Source organism: Crocodylus siamensis, chromosome 3 (genome assembly GCF_052110815.1).
Source record: "Crocodylus siamensis isolate JL-2025a chromosome 3, ASM5211081v1, whole genome shotgun sequence".
NCBI lineage: Eukaryota > Metazoa > Chordata > Crocodylia > Crocodylidae > Crocodylus > Crocodylus siamensis.
The window spans coordinates 171741537-171760743 of NC_143397.1; the positions used below are offsets into that span (position 1 = coordinate 171741537).

The 19207-nt window shown below is 42.0% G+C and overlaps 1 protein-coding gene across 1 annotated transcript in view; it reads right to left on the bottom strand.

The window, feature by feature from the left end:
- Positions 1–19207, bottom strand: part of SMCHD1 (structural maintenance of chromosomes flexible hinge domain containing 1) — a 143319-nt gene that overhangs the window by 69355 nt on the left and 54757 nt on the right. Inside the window, exons 11-17 of the mRNA XM_090039751.1 lie at positions 17228–17354; positions 16960–17143; positions 16248–16445; positions 12874–12987; positions 11387–11493; positions 10989–11071; positions 10720–10833 (exon numbers count right to left, since the gene is read on the bottom strand). Of these exons, the coding sequence (XP_089895877.1) occupies positions 10720–10833; positions 10989–11071; positions 11387–11493; positions 12874–12987; positions 16248–16445; positions 16960–17143; positions 17228–17354 (927 nt within the window). The remainder of the gene's footprint in view (positions 1–10719; positions 10834–10988; positions 11072–11386; positions 11494–12873; positions 12988–16247; positions 16446–16959; positions 17144–17227; positions 17355–19207) is intronic.

Sequence of the window (19207 nt, forward strand, 5' to 3'; positions counted from 1 at the left end):
TGGACTGCCCAAATGCAGTATGTAATCAACACCTGAAATATCAAGCATTTCTGACAAGTTGTTGCCTCTCTGCAACTCCAGCCGACCTGTACAACGCAAATAGTACTGGGGAGATATGCTCTCTTATTGGAAGCAAAGGAATAATACAAACCAATTACTCTAAGAACAAAAGAAATCCGAATGGAAGAAAGCAACTCTTCAGAACCAAGACTGCATCTGGAGTACGTTAGGCCACTAACATTTATCGTTAAATTTTAATTATCTCTTTGTGATGGGGGCACTAAAAAATTCTTGACTTCTACTTCCCTCTCTCATTGGTTGGCAAAAAAATGTATGCCTCTCACTTGTAAAATTTAGAGAGCCTATTTAATGTTCTTGTTGTGAAATAAGGTATGATGACTCAGTCCTTCACCTCAAACCACCAGAAGAAAGAAGCTATTAAAACACTAACAATCAACTGCCAGCATTAAGACCACTGGAAAACACATTCCATATTAAAGTCTTTTTTTTAGAAAACCATTTAAATTTGTTACAATTGTCAATCTTTCTGGATCATGGTGTACGTATGAGAGGTCATCAAGACCTCTGACATATATGCCTAAGCAAGAATATAGAGGATCGGAGGCTGCTCAGACCTTTCATTCCCCATTTACACCATTGAAACAGAATCCAAAGAGATATCCGAGTCTAGACGTTTGATGCCTCAGTGGTTGTAATTATGTACTTGCCCAGGAACTGAACCCAGGTCTCCTGAATGGCAGACAAATATTCTACCACTGAACTACAACAGTGGGATTTAAGTGTGACTAGATGGAAAAAATTATCTGATCCTGTATGGCTCTTCCTATATCCAACCTTCAGGACACACCATCAGGCCTATTATACAGATCTAAAAAGTTGCATTTTCTGAGCTTTTGAAAAACTGTATGTTACAGATGACAATTTGAAAGACAATGCACTTCTGTACTTACCTGCCAACAAGAAACAGGTGACTAGGAAAGAACAGCTGATTTTGCATTGCAGCAAACAAGTGGTTCTAGATCCTCTAAAATAATTTCTGAAAATAGTCTGAAATTCCAAACTCGGGAGATGGCAAAGATGCACAGACCTCTTTGCACATCTTTACTAAGGATGTAGAAAGAATCTGGTCTTAATGCTGGCAGACCTCCAAGCCAGGATCAAGAGCTGGACCAGGAATTCACCAGGGAACTAGCTCAGGCTGCATGCTCCTGGTGCATAGCTGTCATGCACACTATTCTTATTCTTAAGTTATTAGTTAGTTAAAACTCTAACAATCAACTGCCAGCATTAAGACCACTGGAAAACATGTCCCATATTTAAGTCAAATATCTTCTGACCTCTGATTTAGTAAACTAAGAGGAAGTCTTTTGAACAGAAACTGTGAGATGTCATATTCAAAGCTAAAATCTTTTGCTGGTCTGGGCAGAAAGTGTTTCTTTGGAACGTCTTCTCTAGATTTCTCTCTCTAAAAGGGGAATTACTTTTTGATGTACTTGATGTTAGCATTGACAAATTCAAACTGGTTGGACAGCGAGGGTTGAACCTTCTATGAACTCTCAGCTGTTATTTTTTCTAAAGTTTCCAGAAAAAACCTTGGATGCATCCATGCTGAGATATGTTTTTGGAAGGAGGATGTTCATGATTCCTAACATGGCCTTCTTGTAACCTAGTGATTCTCACCTGTTTAAGGCTCAAAATAAAAAATAACAACCCCAGGGATTATAAATCAAATATGGAAATTGTGGAACTAGTCTGCTAAATAGTTTGGTACCTTAAAAAACCTCTCCAAACTGGACAGCACCTTTTTGAGTATTTTAGTACATGCAACTATATTCCATTAAATGGAGCCATTTAAGACGTGGGAAGAGAATTCATTCACTCATGTAATCCCACGATCATGTGACTGAGTGGGAAATGGAGTCATTTGTACCTCTCATTTTAGCCTATGTAGAGAGAGATGAGTGGAGAGAGACCTGCCCCTTCTTACCTTTCACACTCTCAGGTCTTTCTCTGACAGAGTGAGGTGCACAGGCTCAGAATCAAAAAAGGCAGAGTTCCTACTGCACAGTTATATTGAATCCACAGAAATAATAGGCTTAGCAAGATAGGCTGCAGCATGAGCAAGGGTTCAAGTCTGATGCAGAGAACTGAGAAAGTCCCTGTAGAGCAGAATGCCCTGAGTAACTCTTCAGGGTAACCACACCAGCAAGAAAAGATGCAACTGTTGATTTTTTTTCAAATTAGCTTCTGAAACAATATAAAAAGTTAACTCCTTGTGTGCCTCCAATCTAATTTTTAATTACTCAGACTCTAGCATTAGAAAGATTGGAGCACCAGGTTCAATACAAAGCCTCATGCCCTGAAAAAATGAAGCGTGGTATCTTATGGTAGCAGGAAACAGATAACTGAACACTCCTGGAACACTCCCTTTAGACTTGATTAGTTACTTACTGGACTTCTCCATGGCTGTGGTGAGACATACAGGAAGCCTGCTTACAGAGGAACTGTGATAAAAGAACCAGACTGCTAAAGCTACAATAATCTACCTATTCCTCAACTAAGGAGAAAACGAAAGTCAAAAATTGGAATGAAGTTACCATTAAATGAAAATGAATAACAATCCACGTTTTAAAACAAAACAGTCAGAAGAAAAAGACAATTTCTTTTGCTGCTAGAGGCAAAATTATTGGTAACCTGATACGGTGTTGTGGCCCTAGCCACACCAGTGGATTGTTGAACTATAAATTCACTCAGCTGGGTCATGAGACGCTACAGGGCTTTGGGAGCGGGGCTTAAGGGGTTGGGGTCACAGATGGTATTTTCCTCGATCCTCCCTATTTTGGGTTATGGGCTGAGGAGGGAGAGGAGGATCAAGGTAATTAACCAAAGACTGTAGCGCTGGTGTCATCGTGAAGGCTTCAGCTTTCATGATCACAGTCCGCTCTTTGGTGAGAGAAGCAGTGATCTGCTGGGAAGAGACTGCCTCCACCTCACTGTGCTGGGGAAGAGGCTCTTCTCAGCTAGACTGGCTGACCTGCTTGACTGGGCTTTAAACTAAGCCTGCCATAGGATGGGGGGACTACCACCACAGCAAGTCCACTGGGCAACTTTTGCAAATCCAGCAGGCTAAGGCACTTAAGGGGACCCACCCCTACCCCAACCCCAGAATCATCTGAAGGGAAGGCAAAAGCCCCCAATGGGACACTTACATGCCTGTACACACATATCAGGAGCTTGGGGAATAAACAAAAGGAACTGGTCCTCCTGCTAAACAAGAATGACTACGATCTCATACGGACAGTGGAGACCTGGTGGGACTCCACCTATGACTGGGTGACAGATATAGACAGCTATACCTTGTACAGGAGAGGTCACATGGACACGAGGGGCAGAGTTGTAGCTCTCTTATGTCAATGAAAGCTATGCGTCCCTGCAAGCCAACATTGGCACCCAGGATGGACTACTACACAGTTAAAATCCGTGGTGAACATGGCACAGAGGACACAATGGTGGGAGTCGACTACAGACCTCCAAACCAGGATCAAGAGCTTGACCAGGAATTCGCCAGGGAAGTAGCTCAGGCTGCATGCTCCTGTTGCACAGCTGTCATGGAAGATTTCAACTACCCAGACATCTCATGGGAAGAGCACTTAGTCAAATCCAAACAGTCACAAAGCTTCCTCATGTGCATGGATAAGCTCTGACTCAAGAAATCTATGGACCAATAAGAGGCAAAGCGCTGCTCGATGTGGTACTGGCAATGGGAGATGGCTTAATCAGTGACCTAACGATCAAAGGGAAGCTGGCAGACACCAACCATGAGCTGATCACCTTTACCATTTGCTGTAAAGTTGGCAAGTCAGCAATGCAGAAATCCTCGACTTCAGGAAAGCTGACTTCGACAAGCCCAGGAGGCTTGCTGGTGAGGCCCTAAGGGACCATGACCCAAAGGGGAGGGGAATTCAGGATGAGTGATTGCTCCCAAGGAAGCGATCCTGGAAGCACAAACAATGTCTACCCCGTCTTGGAGGAAAAACAGCAAAAGGGCACAGCAGCCCTCTTGGCTCTGCAGGGAACTAGTGGACCTCCTGCATCTAAAAAGAAAGGCCTATAAAGGATGGAAGACTGGATCCACCTCAAAAGGAGGAGTATTCTACACTGGTCTGGACCTGTAGGGAACAAACCAGGAAAGCCAACACTGTGACTGAACTACAACTGGCTACATGTATCAAGGGCAATACAAAGTCCTTTTTCAGGTATGTGGGGAGCCGGAGGAAAAGCAAGGGAAATATCGGATGCCTGCTAAACCATATGGGACAACTGACAACCGACACCCAGGAAAGAGCCAATTTGCTTAATGGTTTTTCGCGCGTTGGTTATTCACCAGCTTCAAGGGACGGTCCTGCTCAATATAGTATGGGATGGCCAGGGTGAGGGAGAATTGTTACCCTTCATCAATGTAGACCATGTGAAGAAACACCTTCAGAGGCCTTCAAGTCAGCTGGCCCACACAGTTTATACCCAGAGTACTTAAGGAGCTGGCAAACAAAGCTCAGCCACTGACACAGATCTTTGAGAACTCGTGGCACTCAGGCAGTGCCGGAAGATTGGAAGAAGGCCAATGTGGTGCCTATCTTCAAGAAAAGGAGGAAAGTAGAGCAGGGGAACTGCAGGCCCATCAGCCTGACCTCTATCCCGGTGAAGATCTTAGAAAAAAATTATCAAAGAAACCATTCTTGACAAACTGGCTGATGGCAACATGCTGAGGGATAGCCAGCACAGGTTTGTTGCTGGTAGGTCTTGCCTGACCAATGTCATCTCCTTCTATGACCAGGTGACATATCACCTGGACAAGGGAGAAGAGACTGACATCATACAACTTGATTTTAAAAAAAGGCTTCAATCTGGTATCCCATGATCACCTCACTGAAAACCTGGCCAACTGTGGCCTTGGCTACATCAGTCTGATGGCTGGGGAACTGACTCCGAGGCCGGACCCAGAGCATAGTAGTTGACGGAAGTCAATCATTATGGTGTACCATGACCAGTGGGGCCCCCAAGGTTCTGTCCTTTGGCCTATACGCTTTAACATGTTCATTAATGATGTGGACACTGGTATCAGAAGAGGACTGGCCAAGTTCACCTATGACACTAAGCTTTGGGGTAAAGTGTCCACACCCAAGGACAGGATGATGATCCAGGTTGACCCTGACTGGCTCAGAAAGTGGGGGGACGAAAACCTGATGGCATTCAACACTGAAAAATGCAAGGTACTCCACCTTGGGAAGAAAAACCTGCAGCATGCTTACAGGCTCGGTAGTGCTACACTTGCTAGCACCACGGCCAAAAGGGACTTGGGGGTCATGATTAACCACAAGATGAATATGAGCCACCAATGTGATGTCACAGCTGGTAAAGAGAGCAAAACTCTGGCTTGCATCCACAGATGCTTCTCAAGCAACTCCCAGGTGAGGGCCTTGGTGAGGCCACAGCTGGAGTACTGCATTCAATTCTGGGCTCCACAATTTAAAAGAATGTGAAGAAGCTTAAGAGAGTCCAGAGGAGAGCCACATGCATGATCAGAGGGCAAGAGAACAGGCCTTATGATGAGGTGCTGAGAGCCATGGGAGTCTTCAGCCTGGAGAAGTGCAGGCTCGGGGGGACCTGGTGGCTGCCTATAAGTATATAAGGGGTGTACATCAGGATCTGGGGGAACACCTGTTCACCAGAGCACCCCAAGGGATGACAAGATCAAATGATCACAAACTCCTCTGAGACCGTCTCAGGCTGGAGTTCCAAGGCCCAGAACAGACTGCCACCAGAGGTGGTGTAAGCACCTACTCTGGACTCCTTTAAGAGACATTTGGACATATCTTGCTGGGATCCTCTGACCCCAGCTGACTTCCTACCCCTGGGGTAGGGGGCTGGACTCAATCTTCCAAGGTCCCTTCCAGCCCTAACGTCTATGAAATCTATTAAATTACCTGTTATGAACAGAAAAGTGTGCAGCAAAATGGAAATCTCCTTACCTGTAATTATATTTAGGAGTCATCACCATATAAAGATGCTAACTCCTTATTCTGAAGGTAGTGGAACTCCCTAAATGCAAAAGACTCTTGGCCTTATAGAACATCAACAAGTACTGAGTATACATTAGGCCCCAACAGAAATTATATTTAATTCTCTGAAGATGACATATTACAAAAAGAATATGTAAAAAGTAACTTAATTTCTGCTGCACAGCTAAGCACCAGAAGTTAGTAAGCACCAAGTTTTCTGTGTAACCTCAGGTTGGCTGCCTTGTGATTATGCAAATGATACAGATTTTAATTACATGATCACATATTGGTTTTCCCATAGCACTCCTGCTTCATTCAGTGCAGAGGATGGACAGTATGCCTACCTAAATATTACTTAAATCATTCTCTGAAGATATATTATTATTTTCTTCTTTTTTTTTTTTATGGCACATACTGCTATAGTACGCAAGGGCATTACAATGATAAATTAAACTGTCCAAGCATCAAGATGGTGATAAGAGAGTAATCACCTCCATTCCATATATACGGGTTCCAAGTGTAACAGAGATTAAAGTAAAAAAATTTCCAGTAATTCAGGGTGCCCAATCTAACAGATGTTATATAAATATAAAGCAGGGGTCAGCAACATTTTTGGGTGCCAAAAACATGTGCAAGCTTGACTTGTAAGATGTTGGTGTGCTAGAAGTGGATGGCAGGGGGAGCCATGAAGGGCCTGATCCTTGTTGTGGCAGCACAGCCCTGGCCCCTTCCCCGAGGTGCAAGTATCAAGCGAAATGCCTTAGCATTCCACACTGGCATGTGTACTGGAGTTGCCTACTTCTGATAAGAAGAAAGGAGTTGCCTACCTCATCTTTAAGAAAGGAAAGGAGGATTCAGGGAACTACAGACTAGTCACAGCCTCAGCTCTGTCCCTGGAAAGTTTGTGGAGCAGGTCAACAAGAAATCCATTTTTAACTACTTGGAGAAGGTGAATAGTCAGCATGGATTCACCAAGGGCAAATCATGCCTGATCAACTTGACTGCCTTCTATGATAAGATAACTGGTTTTGTGAATGTGGGGAAAGCAGTGGATGTGATGTACCTTGACTTTAACAAGGCTTTTGATACAGTCTCTCACAGCATGTTTGCAAGCAAGTTGTGGAAGTATGGATTGGATGAATGGACTGTAAGGTGGATAGAAAGCTGGCTGGACTGACAGGATCAATGAGTCTAGCTGGCACCCAGTATCAAGTGGCATGCCCAAGCAGTTGGTCCTGGGGCCAGTTTTGTTCAATATCTTCATTAATGTTCTGGAAGATAGCACAGAGTGCACCCTCAGCAAGTTCATGGATGACACCAAGCTGGAGCAAGTGAGGGGAGGAGTAGTATATATGCTGGAGGATAGAGCAAGAATTCAGAGCTTAGGCAACTTGGAAGATAGGGCCAAAAGGAATCTCATGAGGTTCAACAAGGACAAGTACAAATTCCTGCATTTAGGACTGAAGAATCCCATGCACCAGTATAGGCTTGGACCAAATGGCTAAGCAGCAGCTCTTCAGAAAAAGATCTGGGGGTAAAGGGTCTGCAGGTACTCAACCACCTGGGCAACAGTGATCATTGCCTGCTGGAATTTACTACCCAGCGCAGGGTGATGAAAGTAAGCAGTAAGGCAAAGGTCCTTGACTTCAGGAGGGCCGACTTCAATGAGCTAAAAGATTAGTAGGAGAGCTATTGAGGTCTCGGAGCTCCAATGAAAGGAGAGTCCAAGACGGGTGGTTGTTCCTCAAGGAGACAATCCTCTGAGCTCAAAGTCAGTCCCAATGCATACCAAGGGGGGCAGGAGTGCTAAAGAGCCCCCATGGCTCAGCAAAGGCATCCAAGAATGTTTGAGGGCAAAAAAGGAAGCGTACAAGCAGTGGAAGCAAGGGGCAAATCACCAAGGAGGATTACACCTCCGTTGCTTGTGACTGCAGGGAAGCTGTTAGGACGGCCAAGGGAGAGATGGAGCTAGGGCTAGCGACCAGAATTAGGGATAACAAAAAGTCCTTTTTCATATACATAGGGAGTAAGAAGGCAGCACCAGGTAATGCGGGACCCCTACAGGACAGGCTTGGCAATCTGATGATTGCAGCAAAAGGAAAAGCTGACTTCTTTAATGAACTCTTTGCCTTCATATTTCTGAGCAGAGACTGGGACAACTCCCCAACTAGGATTATGGACAGATCCAGGGGAGGCACACCATGTCTAAGATCAGGGATGACCTAGTTAGGGAACTTTAGGAGGGGCTGGATGTGTTTAAAATCAGCAGGTCCAGATGCTCTACACCCAAGGGCGCTGAGGGAATTGGCAGGGGTCGTAGCAGGGCCCATGGCAAGGCTTTATAAGTGCTCATGGGGCTCTGGCCAGGTACCAAAGGACTGGAAAAGGGCCAATGTGGTCCCCATTTACAAGAAGGGTAGAAAGGAGGACCCTGGCAATTACAGGCCAGTCAGTCTTATCTTGGTCCTTGGGAAGACCTTTGAGAAAATTATCAAGGAACACACCTGCAAGGTCCCAGGAGGGGAGGTAATGTTCAGGGGCAACCAACATGAATTCACTGAGGGCAGATCCTGCTTAACTAACCTGGTTTCCTTCTATGATCAGAACACAAAGTCCCTGGACAAGGGTATTGAGGTGGATGTCATCTTTCTGGTCTTTAAGAAGGCCTTTGACACAATTTCTCACCACATTCCCTTAAAAAAAAACACTAGGTGACTGCAGCATTAATGCCTACACAGTCAGATGGATGGCAAATTGGCTTAGATGGTTGCACCCAGAGAGTGGTTAGCTACATTTTACAAATGTAACAATTTCTAAAGTACAAAAACTTGTAGTAAGGTTTCAACCTGGAGGGATGCGGGCAGTGGAGTCCCTGGGGCTTGGTCCTGGGGCCTGTACTGTTCAACAAATTTACCAGCAATCTGCATGCGAGTATGGAAAGCATACTGTCCAAATTCGCTGATGATACCAAGATGTGGGGCGAGGTGGGCATGCTGGAGGGGAGCTAGATCTAGACAGATTAGAGGCGGGTGGATGAGAATAGGATGGAATTCAATGCAAACAAGTGCAAGGTGCTGCATCTAGGGAGAAGGAACCAGCAATACACCTATAGGCTGGGAAGCACCTTTCTGCCATTGTTCTGACAAGAAAGAGATCTTGGAGTCACTGTTGACTCCAGGATGAATATGAGCCACCAATGCAACAAAGCAGTCGATAAGACTAACTGCACCTTGTTGTACTTCTACAGATGCATCATAAGCAGGTCCAGGGACATGATCCTTCCCCTCTACACAGTGTTGGTCAGGCTGTAGTTGGAGTACTGCCTCCAGGTCTGGGCACCGCATTTTAAGAGGGATGCAGCTAGCTTTGAGAGGGTCCAGAGGAGGACCACCCGCATGGTCAAGGGACAGTAGGTCAGGCACTACGAAGAGAGGCTGAAGGGCCTGAATCTATTCAGCCTCCACAAGAGAAGGCTGAGAGGGGACCTGGTGGCCGTTTACAAACTCACCAGGAGGGACCAGCAGAAATTGGGTGAGGCTCTGTTCCCCCGGGCACCACTGGGGTGGGTTACTAGGAATAACGGCTACAAATTGTTAGAGAGAAGGTTCAGGCTGGACATCAGGAGGCATTACTTTATGGTTAGGGTTGCCAGGCTCTGAAATGGACTCCCACGGGAGGCGGTGCTCTCTCCTACCTTGGGGGTCTTCAAGAGGAGGCTGCATAGATATTTGGCTGGGGTGTTATAACCCCAGCACTTGTTTCTGTTCGGGGCAGGGGGTTGGACCTGATGACCTGTTTAGATCCCTTCTGACCCTAAGCACTATGAAACTAAGCTGGATATGAGTCAACAGTGTGTCCTTATTTCCAAGAAGGCTAACAGCACACTGGACTGCATTTATAGGAGCGTTGCCAACATAGCAAGGAAAGTAATTCTTCCTTTCTATTCTGCACTGGTGAGGCCACATCTGGAGTACTGCATCCAGGTCTGGTCCCTGCACTATAGAAGGATGTGAACAAGTTGGAGAGTCCAGCGGAGGGCAACAAAAATGGTGAGGGTTCTGAGGAGAGGCTCAGGGAACTGGGCTTATCTAGTCTGCAGAAGAAAAAACCGCACAGGGGATTTAATAGCAGCCTTTAAATTACCTGAAGGGTGGTTCCAAAGAGGATGGAGCTAGACTCAGTGGTGACAGATGACAGAACAAAGAGCAATGGTCTCAAATTTGAAGCAAGTGAAGTTTAGGTTAGATAGCAGGAAAACACTCTCTCTCTATGAAGTGGTGAAGCACTGGAATATGTTAGCTAGAGGAGGTGGTAGAAGCTTCATCTTTGGAGGTTTTTAAGGTATGGCTTGAAAAAGCCCTGGCTGGAATAATGTAGCTAGGGACCCCTCCAACCCTAATTTTTTATGATTCTATGGTATAAACAGCTTCTAAAGATATTAGAGTGGAAGGACATTAATCATTTGGCATAGTGGTTGCTGTCATTTCCTTCTGTATACATTCCCAATTTTGGAGAACTACGAGTTCTGACAAAATTTAGTATTTGATCTTAAATTTATCAGGAAGTATCAAATTCTAAAACATATTAGATACATTTTACTGAAACAAGGAAAAATAATATTTTACTCTTATGTACTTACTGTGTAAAATAACTTTAAGTTCAACAAGCAGTTTCTTTGACCCGCCATGGCTTGTACCGGGAAGTTTTTGCATTGCCTCTCCTTTCTTATTCAGGATTTCAATTCTTAATGCTCCTATTTACAAGATGAAGACAGAGAAGAGACTGACTTTAGAAACTGTTTGGCTTGGGAACTGTTTGTTCCCAAGACTTTCTATTAAAATATATGGCAATGTGTAAAAAATGAATTAAAAATTAAATAAAGATAGTGGCTGGAAAGAAAAATCATACCTATTGGAGTACCAGCAAGCTTTGTCTCATTTGGTAACAAAGCATCTCCTTCAGGCCATGTTACTGACAATCGATCAGGAAGCCTAAAAACCCCAAAAAACCCCACCCTCTGATGATTAGTTTTTCTGTTAAAAAAATGGCACAATTTATTTTTAGTAGAATACAGGCAAAGTTTATACATAACCTATTATTAGAAAAAAAGTTTTTGAAAACTATTCCCTCCTTTAAGATTATGTGAAGTTCAGAATTTTTGTTTCTACTGAACAACTGATAGTCAGGACTTGAAATAGGAAGTAAAACTCTGAGATGCAGTTTACAAATGTAACAATTTCTGAAGTACAAAAACTTGTAGTAAGGTTTTAACAAGTAAAAGCTCTTCATTATTTTTTAGATATTACCTTGCCATTTCATCTTCTATGTATTTTTTAACCGATTTGTCAGAAACTGTTCGGTCAAGTTTGGAGATTGGAATAATTCTTTTCTCACCATATAACGCTTGAGGTTCCTAAATAAATTCAAAATCCAGTTATCAGTAGAAATGTTGCTTTTACATCAAAGACTAATTAGATAGAACTTTAATACAAGATGCTGAATAGGTCTGTGTGTTGACTGCATAAGTTATATTATGCTAAAAACTCGAGCACTGTGGTATTATGCAGCTACTTCCGACTATTCAGCAGTTCAATAATTATGAAATATATGTGTTGTATTGCTACTGCCCTTATAGTTACCACAATTCAGTGTCAGAATTTCATCATATTAAACATGTACTATTTAATTAGGAGTACTAACATGTCTGCAATAGTTCCATCCTGAGCTAAACAACAACACACTGTCACTTTATTCAGTCCGGGATATAACAAATTAGCTCTGTAGGATCTATGCACTGATGTCCCCTACCTGTAGAAAGGGAAAGGTTTTGTATTTGCTACACATATCATCATCCTGATTGCCAACCTCTTGGAGAAAAAACAGCTAGGTAGCCAAATATTTGAAAGCTGACCTGTTAATACAATATAATTGCTTTGGTGGCAACTCAATGATTTTGGGAGTTCTGTTCCATTTAAATCAAGTAGTACAGTGGAGACTCCACAAAGAGAACTTCATAGGTTTCCAAGGTTTTGCACACAGGCACACAAAGTGAATACTTCTTATAGCCTTCAACTTATAACCTTCAACTTCTCTGTTTTTAAAGTAAAAAGTAGACCTTATTTCTTTGTGTTCAAAATACATTGCAATTTTCCTCCAGAAAAAGTGATATACCAGCACCTTTCAAACTCCCTTACACTTAAACTATAAAGCACAGTGGAGAGATTAATTGAAAATATTTTACATGTACCTAATCATGCAAAGCTAGCGTTGAAAATTTAAATGTACAAAATCCAAAAAATGTGTTAATGAGCTTAAGCATAATATTGCAATACAGTACAAATATAAATGAACTAGATCAGGGTGGCCAACCTATGGTATGAATGCCACAAATGGCATGGGGAGTCTCTGCATGCGGCACATCGCAGATTGGGAGGGAACAGGCGGCACCATGGCAGACAGAGCAGGGAGTAGAAAGCAGAGCATCAAATCAGGCAAAGAGCACAGGCCAGGATGGAGAAAGCAGTCACAGGGAGGGGAACAGAAAGCTGGGCAGCAATCCATGTAAAGAAGGGGGTTGGGATGGCAGGGTGCAGGGATAGTTTTTGCTACACCTGCCAAAGGGGATGGCCCCCATTGAACTAGGTCTTATTATAAGTGGACCTGCTTAATCTAGTATGAGAAAAGAATACATTTTTAGCACTAAAATTCTTTTTAAAAAATTTAATACTAGGATCTAAATGCAAAATGTAGTATGTTTCAGAATTATTAGCATCTGCTGTTATGGTTGACTTACTAGAGATATTTCAACTTCCCCTCCAGTAGCATACACATCACCATCATGATCTCCATACAGAAAAAATTTAATGATACTTCCATAGAATATTGGGAGAGTTTTAATTGTTTTCACCTAAAAGAGAAGACAGTTGAGTAATTAGAAGCAGCTTTGATTGAATGACTTGACAAATATGGTTTGACCATAAAAAAAATTACATATTGAAAACAGATGCATTAACATTAACCATTACTCTCATTATATGAACACTAAAAAAACCTTTATAAATACAGACACTCATTATTTTGTGCAAGTGCATGACTCAAAGTTTACATAGTTTGGTCTCCGGTAGAGAAAGTTTCTCAATGCTAGAAGCTGCAGTGAGAGAGGAGCAGAGGGTAGGTATGCCTTGTTCATCTTTCCACTTTACATCCACTCTCTGCCACATCGCACAGAATACTGGGTTAATACAGACCTATGGTCTGACTCAGTAAATGGCAGTTCTTAAATGCTTAGGTAACTGGGGAATGCCTCACAACTTCTGTGAAGACAAACCACAGATTTAGTCTGCCTATATTAAGTCTGTAACCAGGTTCAATTATAAAGCCTAAATTATCCATCTTATAAAACTCTGGGTAGAAGAAACTGCTTGACCTAAAAACTGCCTATTTTAATCTAAAGGTTAAAGGGACACTTCCTCTAAAATACAAAAAATGAATAATTTTTAATCATATGGAAATTGAAAGAAACAAACCTGATTTGAAACTGACACATTTGTGCCATGTTAGTTGTTACTACCCACCTCAATTTTTTTTAACAAAGTTAATTCCTTCCCCAGAGAAAATAATTGAAGAAAACAGATAGTGATAAATAGGTGAAGAGATTGTTCTTGCCTATAGAATCATAAGAAAACAGGACTATAGGGGTCTCCAGAGATCACTTAGTCAAACCCCTGCCTGTGGCAAAATTATCCCTGTCCAAGTGATCTGTAACAGTAAGAACTTTGCTAAAAGGAAGAGTTTTGCACACTGTACTAATAGCAAAAGTTTTGCATGCTGATTTCATAGGAAGCCGGTGAAGCGGCACATAGCCTCCTGCTCTGCGAGTGTGACTGAGCCATGAACCTAGATAGTGGAATGTTGTGATACAGTGGAATGTGGTAAGCACCAGGTGCGTTGGATCACGACTCATCCCATTTTCCTAGGTGAGATAACGTTGTTTACTTCAGACTATGTAAGATGTATATTCTTGGATTGCTATGGGTTCCTCCACTCTGGCAAGAGTTCTGACTGGCGCAGAGCCCCGGCACAGGCTATCGCATCCCTGGGATCGGAACACTTGGGGGCCAGGGGAACCATGCGGGGTGGTGGCTGCTGCTTAAGGCCGAGGTGAGATGACCGTCCTCTCCGCTCTGTTCTATCGCCTGCCTCTGCAAGTATCCTTAAATAAAGCTTTGCAAGGGTGAAAACAACCGTAAGTACGTCCTTTGCTCAAGCGTGGGGAATCTGCTGGACCCAGGAGTTCAGTCTAAGACATCATCCCATACAAATCCATGGCTAACCTATTACTAAGACCTTGTTGCAATGACAAGGTATAGCTGCCTAACCTGCCATACATGAAGCAGGAGGCAATGGAGGTCAGCGTCCTGCTGCTGCAAGAGTTGATAAAATATGCACTAGCAAGTCCCTATAGCCATAAGCCTCTGGTAGTTTAGTCCCAGCAGCAGCACACCCCAGTCAAAATCCTCTGCCTGGGCTGCAGCCAACACCAAATGCTTCTGAGGAAAAAACAGAGGTCTGACTTGTAGCAACAAGCAACAGCAAAAGAAAAAATTCTTTCTTGGTCTCATCAGTTTTTCCTGATAGCCAATTTAAACTTACATTCCTGCAACTTCAGTCCATTGGTCCATATCTTGCTTTCTGCATCAAGAGAAAAGGTGGACCCCTTCTTCTTTATGGAAGCCCTTCAGATATTTGAAGACTGCTATCATGTCCCCCTTAGGTCACCTTTTCCACCAGTTGAACGTGCCTATTTCCTTCAACTTCTCCTTGTATGCTTGCCTTCCAAGCCCTTTACCGTTTTTGTTAGCCACCTCTGGACCCTAACTTCTACATGTCCATTTTAAAATGTGACGCCTCAAACTGCACATGAGGCCTAATCAGTACTGAACAAAGAGACACTATTGCCTCTCATGTCTTGCTTCTAATAACTTATTACATTACACCACAAAATTGATATTTTCACAACAAAAGATTCCTTCATTGGCTAAATTTTCTGACCCTGTACCTTACAGAAAAAGTCTAGTAACTAAAAAAAACCCAACCCTTTAAAATATTACAATCCAAAATAAGCTGACTTTGCAACCTTAACGGTGTTATTTTCAGGTGATAAGGTAATGAACATAGTTGGCAGTCAGGATGGAGGAGAGAGAATCACCTTAGAGCAGCAAAAATACAATTTAGAGATTACTTGAGAAGCTATATATTTTCTAGGACTGGATGAGTGTCATTCTTGGGGAAGAAGAAAAAACCATCAAGGAACTGGCTGAGATAAAAAGAATAGCCAATGGCTTTACAATTGAGAGGCTGAGTGAGATTTTAAATGGATTAGAAAAGAGTTAGTACAGCACTCATCTTTAAGAAAGGAATGGAGGAAGATCTGGGCATTAGAAGCTGGTCAGATTATGGAGCAAGCAGGTCAAAGACACCAGTTCTAAGCACCTAGAGGAGAGCAAGATCATCAAGAACAGCCAACGTGGATTTTTCAAAAAACAACCTGATGTCCACAAAGCCTATCACCTTGTCATAAGAGGACAGGGAGAAAGTAGTGGATATGACAGTCTGATTTCAGAAAGATGTTCTATATTCTCTCTAATGACATTTTTATCAGTGAGCTAAGGTATTACATTTGAGACAACAGCCCAGCACTTAGAGTGAAACAAGTATACACACAACTAGACTGCAAAAAACTAGTATTGCAAAACAGGCTCTGGAGGATGTAGGGGGTCTGCTGGATAAATAAGTCAACACTGTGTTCTTGTCGCAAAAAAGGCCAACAGTAGACTGGGTTGTATTAACAGAAGCGTTATTTGCAAGTCATGGAAAGTGATTCTTCCATTCTATTCAGCACTGGTAAGGCCTCACCTGGAGACTGTGCCCTGCTTGGGTGCTGAACTTTAAGACAGATTTGGACAAAAGGGTCCAGGAGACAGCAACAAAAATGATTAGGCATCTAGGAAACATGATTTTGAGGAAAGGTCGGAAGAACTGGGATCATTTAGTCTGAAGAAGAGAAGCCCAAGGCGAGGTTTGACAAGTCTAACAAAAAATACAGTACTTACTCTATGTACAGTATATATTCTACAACATGCATCTATTAACAAGCAATTAACTTACCAACTGCCCAGATTTGTACGTTTTCCCATCCCACTCTATTGAAGCATAGGTAGCCCAAGGGCTCTGCATTCTTTTCGATGGCAAATCAGTACGAGCACACGATCCTTTAAAAAGTACGAATTTTATCTGTTTGTCGTATTTTTCATGACAGTCTTTGAGCCACAAAGCAAATTCTCTGTCTATTTTCATTCGTTGCTCCTGTGAAGGGTTTTAGTAGATGCGACATCAATTTCACAGAATAAACAGAAACTTCAGGTTTATAGTTGAGCACAGAAATATGGATGTCAAGTTAAATTTAAAATGGTGAAAAATATGGCATTATGGGTAAATTATGTTTTATGCCAGTGAATATATAAAACATCTTTACTTAAGTAATGAGTTAATTTCAACACTGTCCTAATGCAAATAGGAAGTTACCTACAAGAAGTTTCTTTTAGTTTATACCTGATCACATAAATATAGTAAAGCATAAGTAAAGCAAGAGATAAGTCACCCTCTACCACTTTAAAAGCAACAAAAAAGTTAAGGTTCTTGCTTTGATTATTTCTTAAGCAAAAGTAATTTTAAAAGCCCTGTGCAAGCTTCTAGTGAACTATCATAGCACACAGCACCAAACTGATGTGGACAGTTAACTACTAAGTGAGCTATCGCTTCCTCAGTAACACTTACTGAATCATGGCAAGTAAAAATAACAAAAGATTAAAATGATCACCTGTCCATTGAGGATTCTTGTGAAAAGAGTGTTCTTATCTTTTAGTTTTAACTCCAGGTCCATAAAAGTTAGCTTGTTTGTGCTGACTTGAAACTTATCATTGGTAAATAATGCACCAGAAATTCTGTTGTAGCATTCAACTGGTGAAAGTCCTCTCTTTTTCGGAGGTGCACACCAGTCAAAACTTAAATAGAAAGAGAAAAATTGATAAATTCTTCCATTTCAAAATCAGCAAACAGGTAAAACTATGGAAGTGGGAAATGCTTACTCTTCTACGGTTGTGTACGGAATTAACCTTCCGTTCCAAAAACATTCAAATATAGGCCTTTTCCCTCTGGCCCCTTTTTCTACCACAAAGCAGTCATCATCAACATCGTCATCATCATCCTTTAATCCTTGATTAAAAAGAACACAGAAGAGTTACCATGAAACAAAACTCCAAAACAATACAGGAGAACATTATCAGGAACAGATATACATGCAGCAAGATTCATTTAACTTGTTAAATTATACGTATTAGCCCTGTACACTGGTCTCAAGCAAAATATATTTATGAGCAGTATACACACACTACACAGAAGAACCTTCATTTTAAACACCATGAAGAAGCACTACACAAAAGTTTAGGATAGATAGTGAAGGACACTGAATCAGCCTAAAATTGTATGGTGACTTAAGCTGACATAAATGTAACCATCAGAATTAGAATGTGGCCACTAATTTTAAGACATTAGATTTAATACACTAATCTCTTAAAAATTGTAGTGAGCTCCTTAAATGTGTAAATACAGACTAATGAATCAAACACTTTTTATGCAGATCACTGATGACATCTGGAAGCCTCCCAGCCAAGTATTTACACAGCCTGGCCCTACTTAGTTTATAGTATCTGACAGAATCACACCATGTTATAAATTTGAATTTATTTTAAAAAGTATTCAAACCTAAAATAATTTTAACAATAGTTTTTAAATTCACTTTTTTTACCAAAGTAGTTTTAAAATAAATTTCACTCACAGAATGAGATCCTGAATATTAAGTTACAACCTAGAGAAAATTACTAGAGCAGAAATGTAAGTGCATGGAAATAATTCATAGCTTTGTAAAGTTTTAGGGCAGAAGAGATTATTAGATCCTTTAGCCTGCCCTCCTTAGTATAACAGGCTATTACACTTCACACAGCTATCCCTAGAGCAAACTTAAGTTCCCTAAAGTCTTAGTGCCAAGGACACTAAACTGTTGTATAGCACAAGCAAACAACAGGAGAGAAAGAAGCAAATGTCACCAATGTTAGAGATTAAATACCTCATTTAATGTGAATGTGAATATATCACATTCATCTTATCCCTCTAAAATTAGTGATTAAAAATTGGAGTGTGTACCTTAAAGGAGGAAACCGATTCTGAACAATTTGATTAAGAGGAAAAATCTTTTTTCTCTTCATTTTGCCTCCCCAATACAAGGTGCATGCCCTAATTGTAGGTGCATGGTATGTGAATAAATATGATATGTCCGAATGGCTCTACATTCATAGATCACAGCAAAACTGATACAGTTCTAATAGATATGTATTTTATGTATTTTACAGCTGCATTGCTCTTTTGATGTTCCAAAATCTCATAAAAAATTGTCAATACGTTTTTGCACAGAAGATGACCAAATGTTTTTGAAAGTGACTTATGAAAGTCACCCACAGTGGGGGAGGGGAAAGGGACAGTGCTGATTTTTACAATTTAAGTCTGCTGCTAGTTTTTACAACCTTCTTGTGGAAATGGGCATAGTTTCTCTTTGACTTCTTCATTGCTTATCACTTCAAATGCTAGAATATTTCCCTATTAAGAAGTTTCAAGATCATGCTGAGAAAGTCAAAGCCTAGAACTTTATTGTGAACAGCATCACATTATGACCGCTCACGTCGCTTCTTAGCCAGAGTGCAGGACCTCCATCTAACCCAGGAGGTGCACAGCCCCACCAGGGGAGACGCCTTGTTGGACCTGGTGCTGGCCACAGGTGACGACCTGGTGAGGGGGCTGCGGGTGATGGGCCACCTGGGAGACAGTGATCATCGCTTGCTGGAATTCACCATCCAGCGTAAGGTGGCAAAGGGCTGCAGCAAGGCAACAGCCCTAGACTTTAGGAGGGCTGACTTCAACAAACTAAGGAGGATCGTTGGGGAAGCGCTGAGGACCCAGAGGGGAAGGGAGCCAGATGTCCAAGGTGAGTGGTTGCTCCTTAAGGAGACGATCCT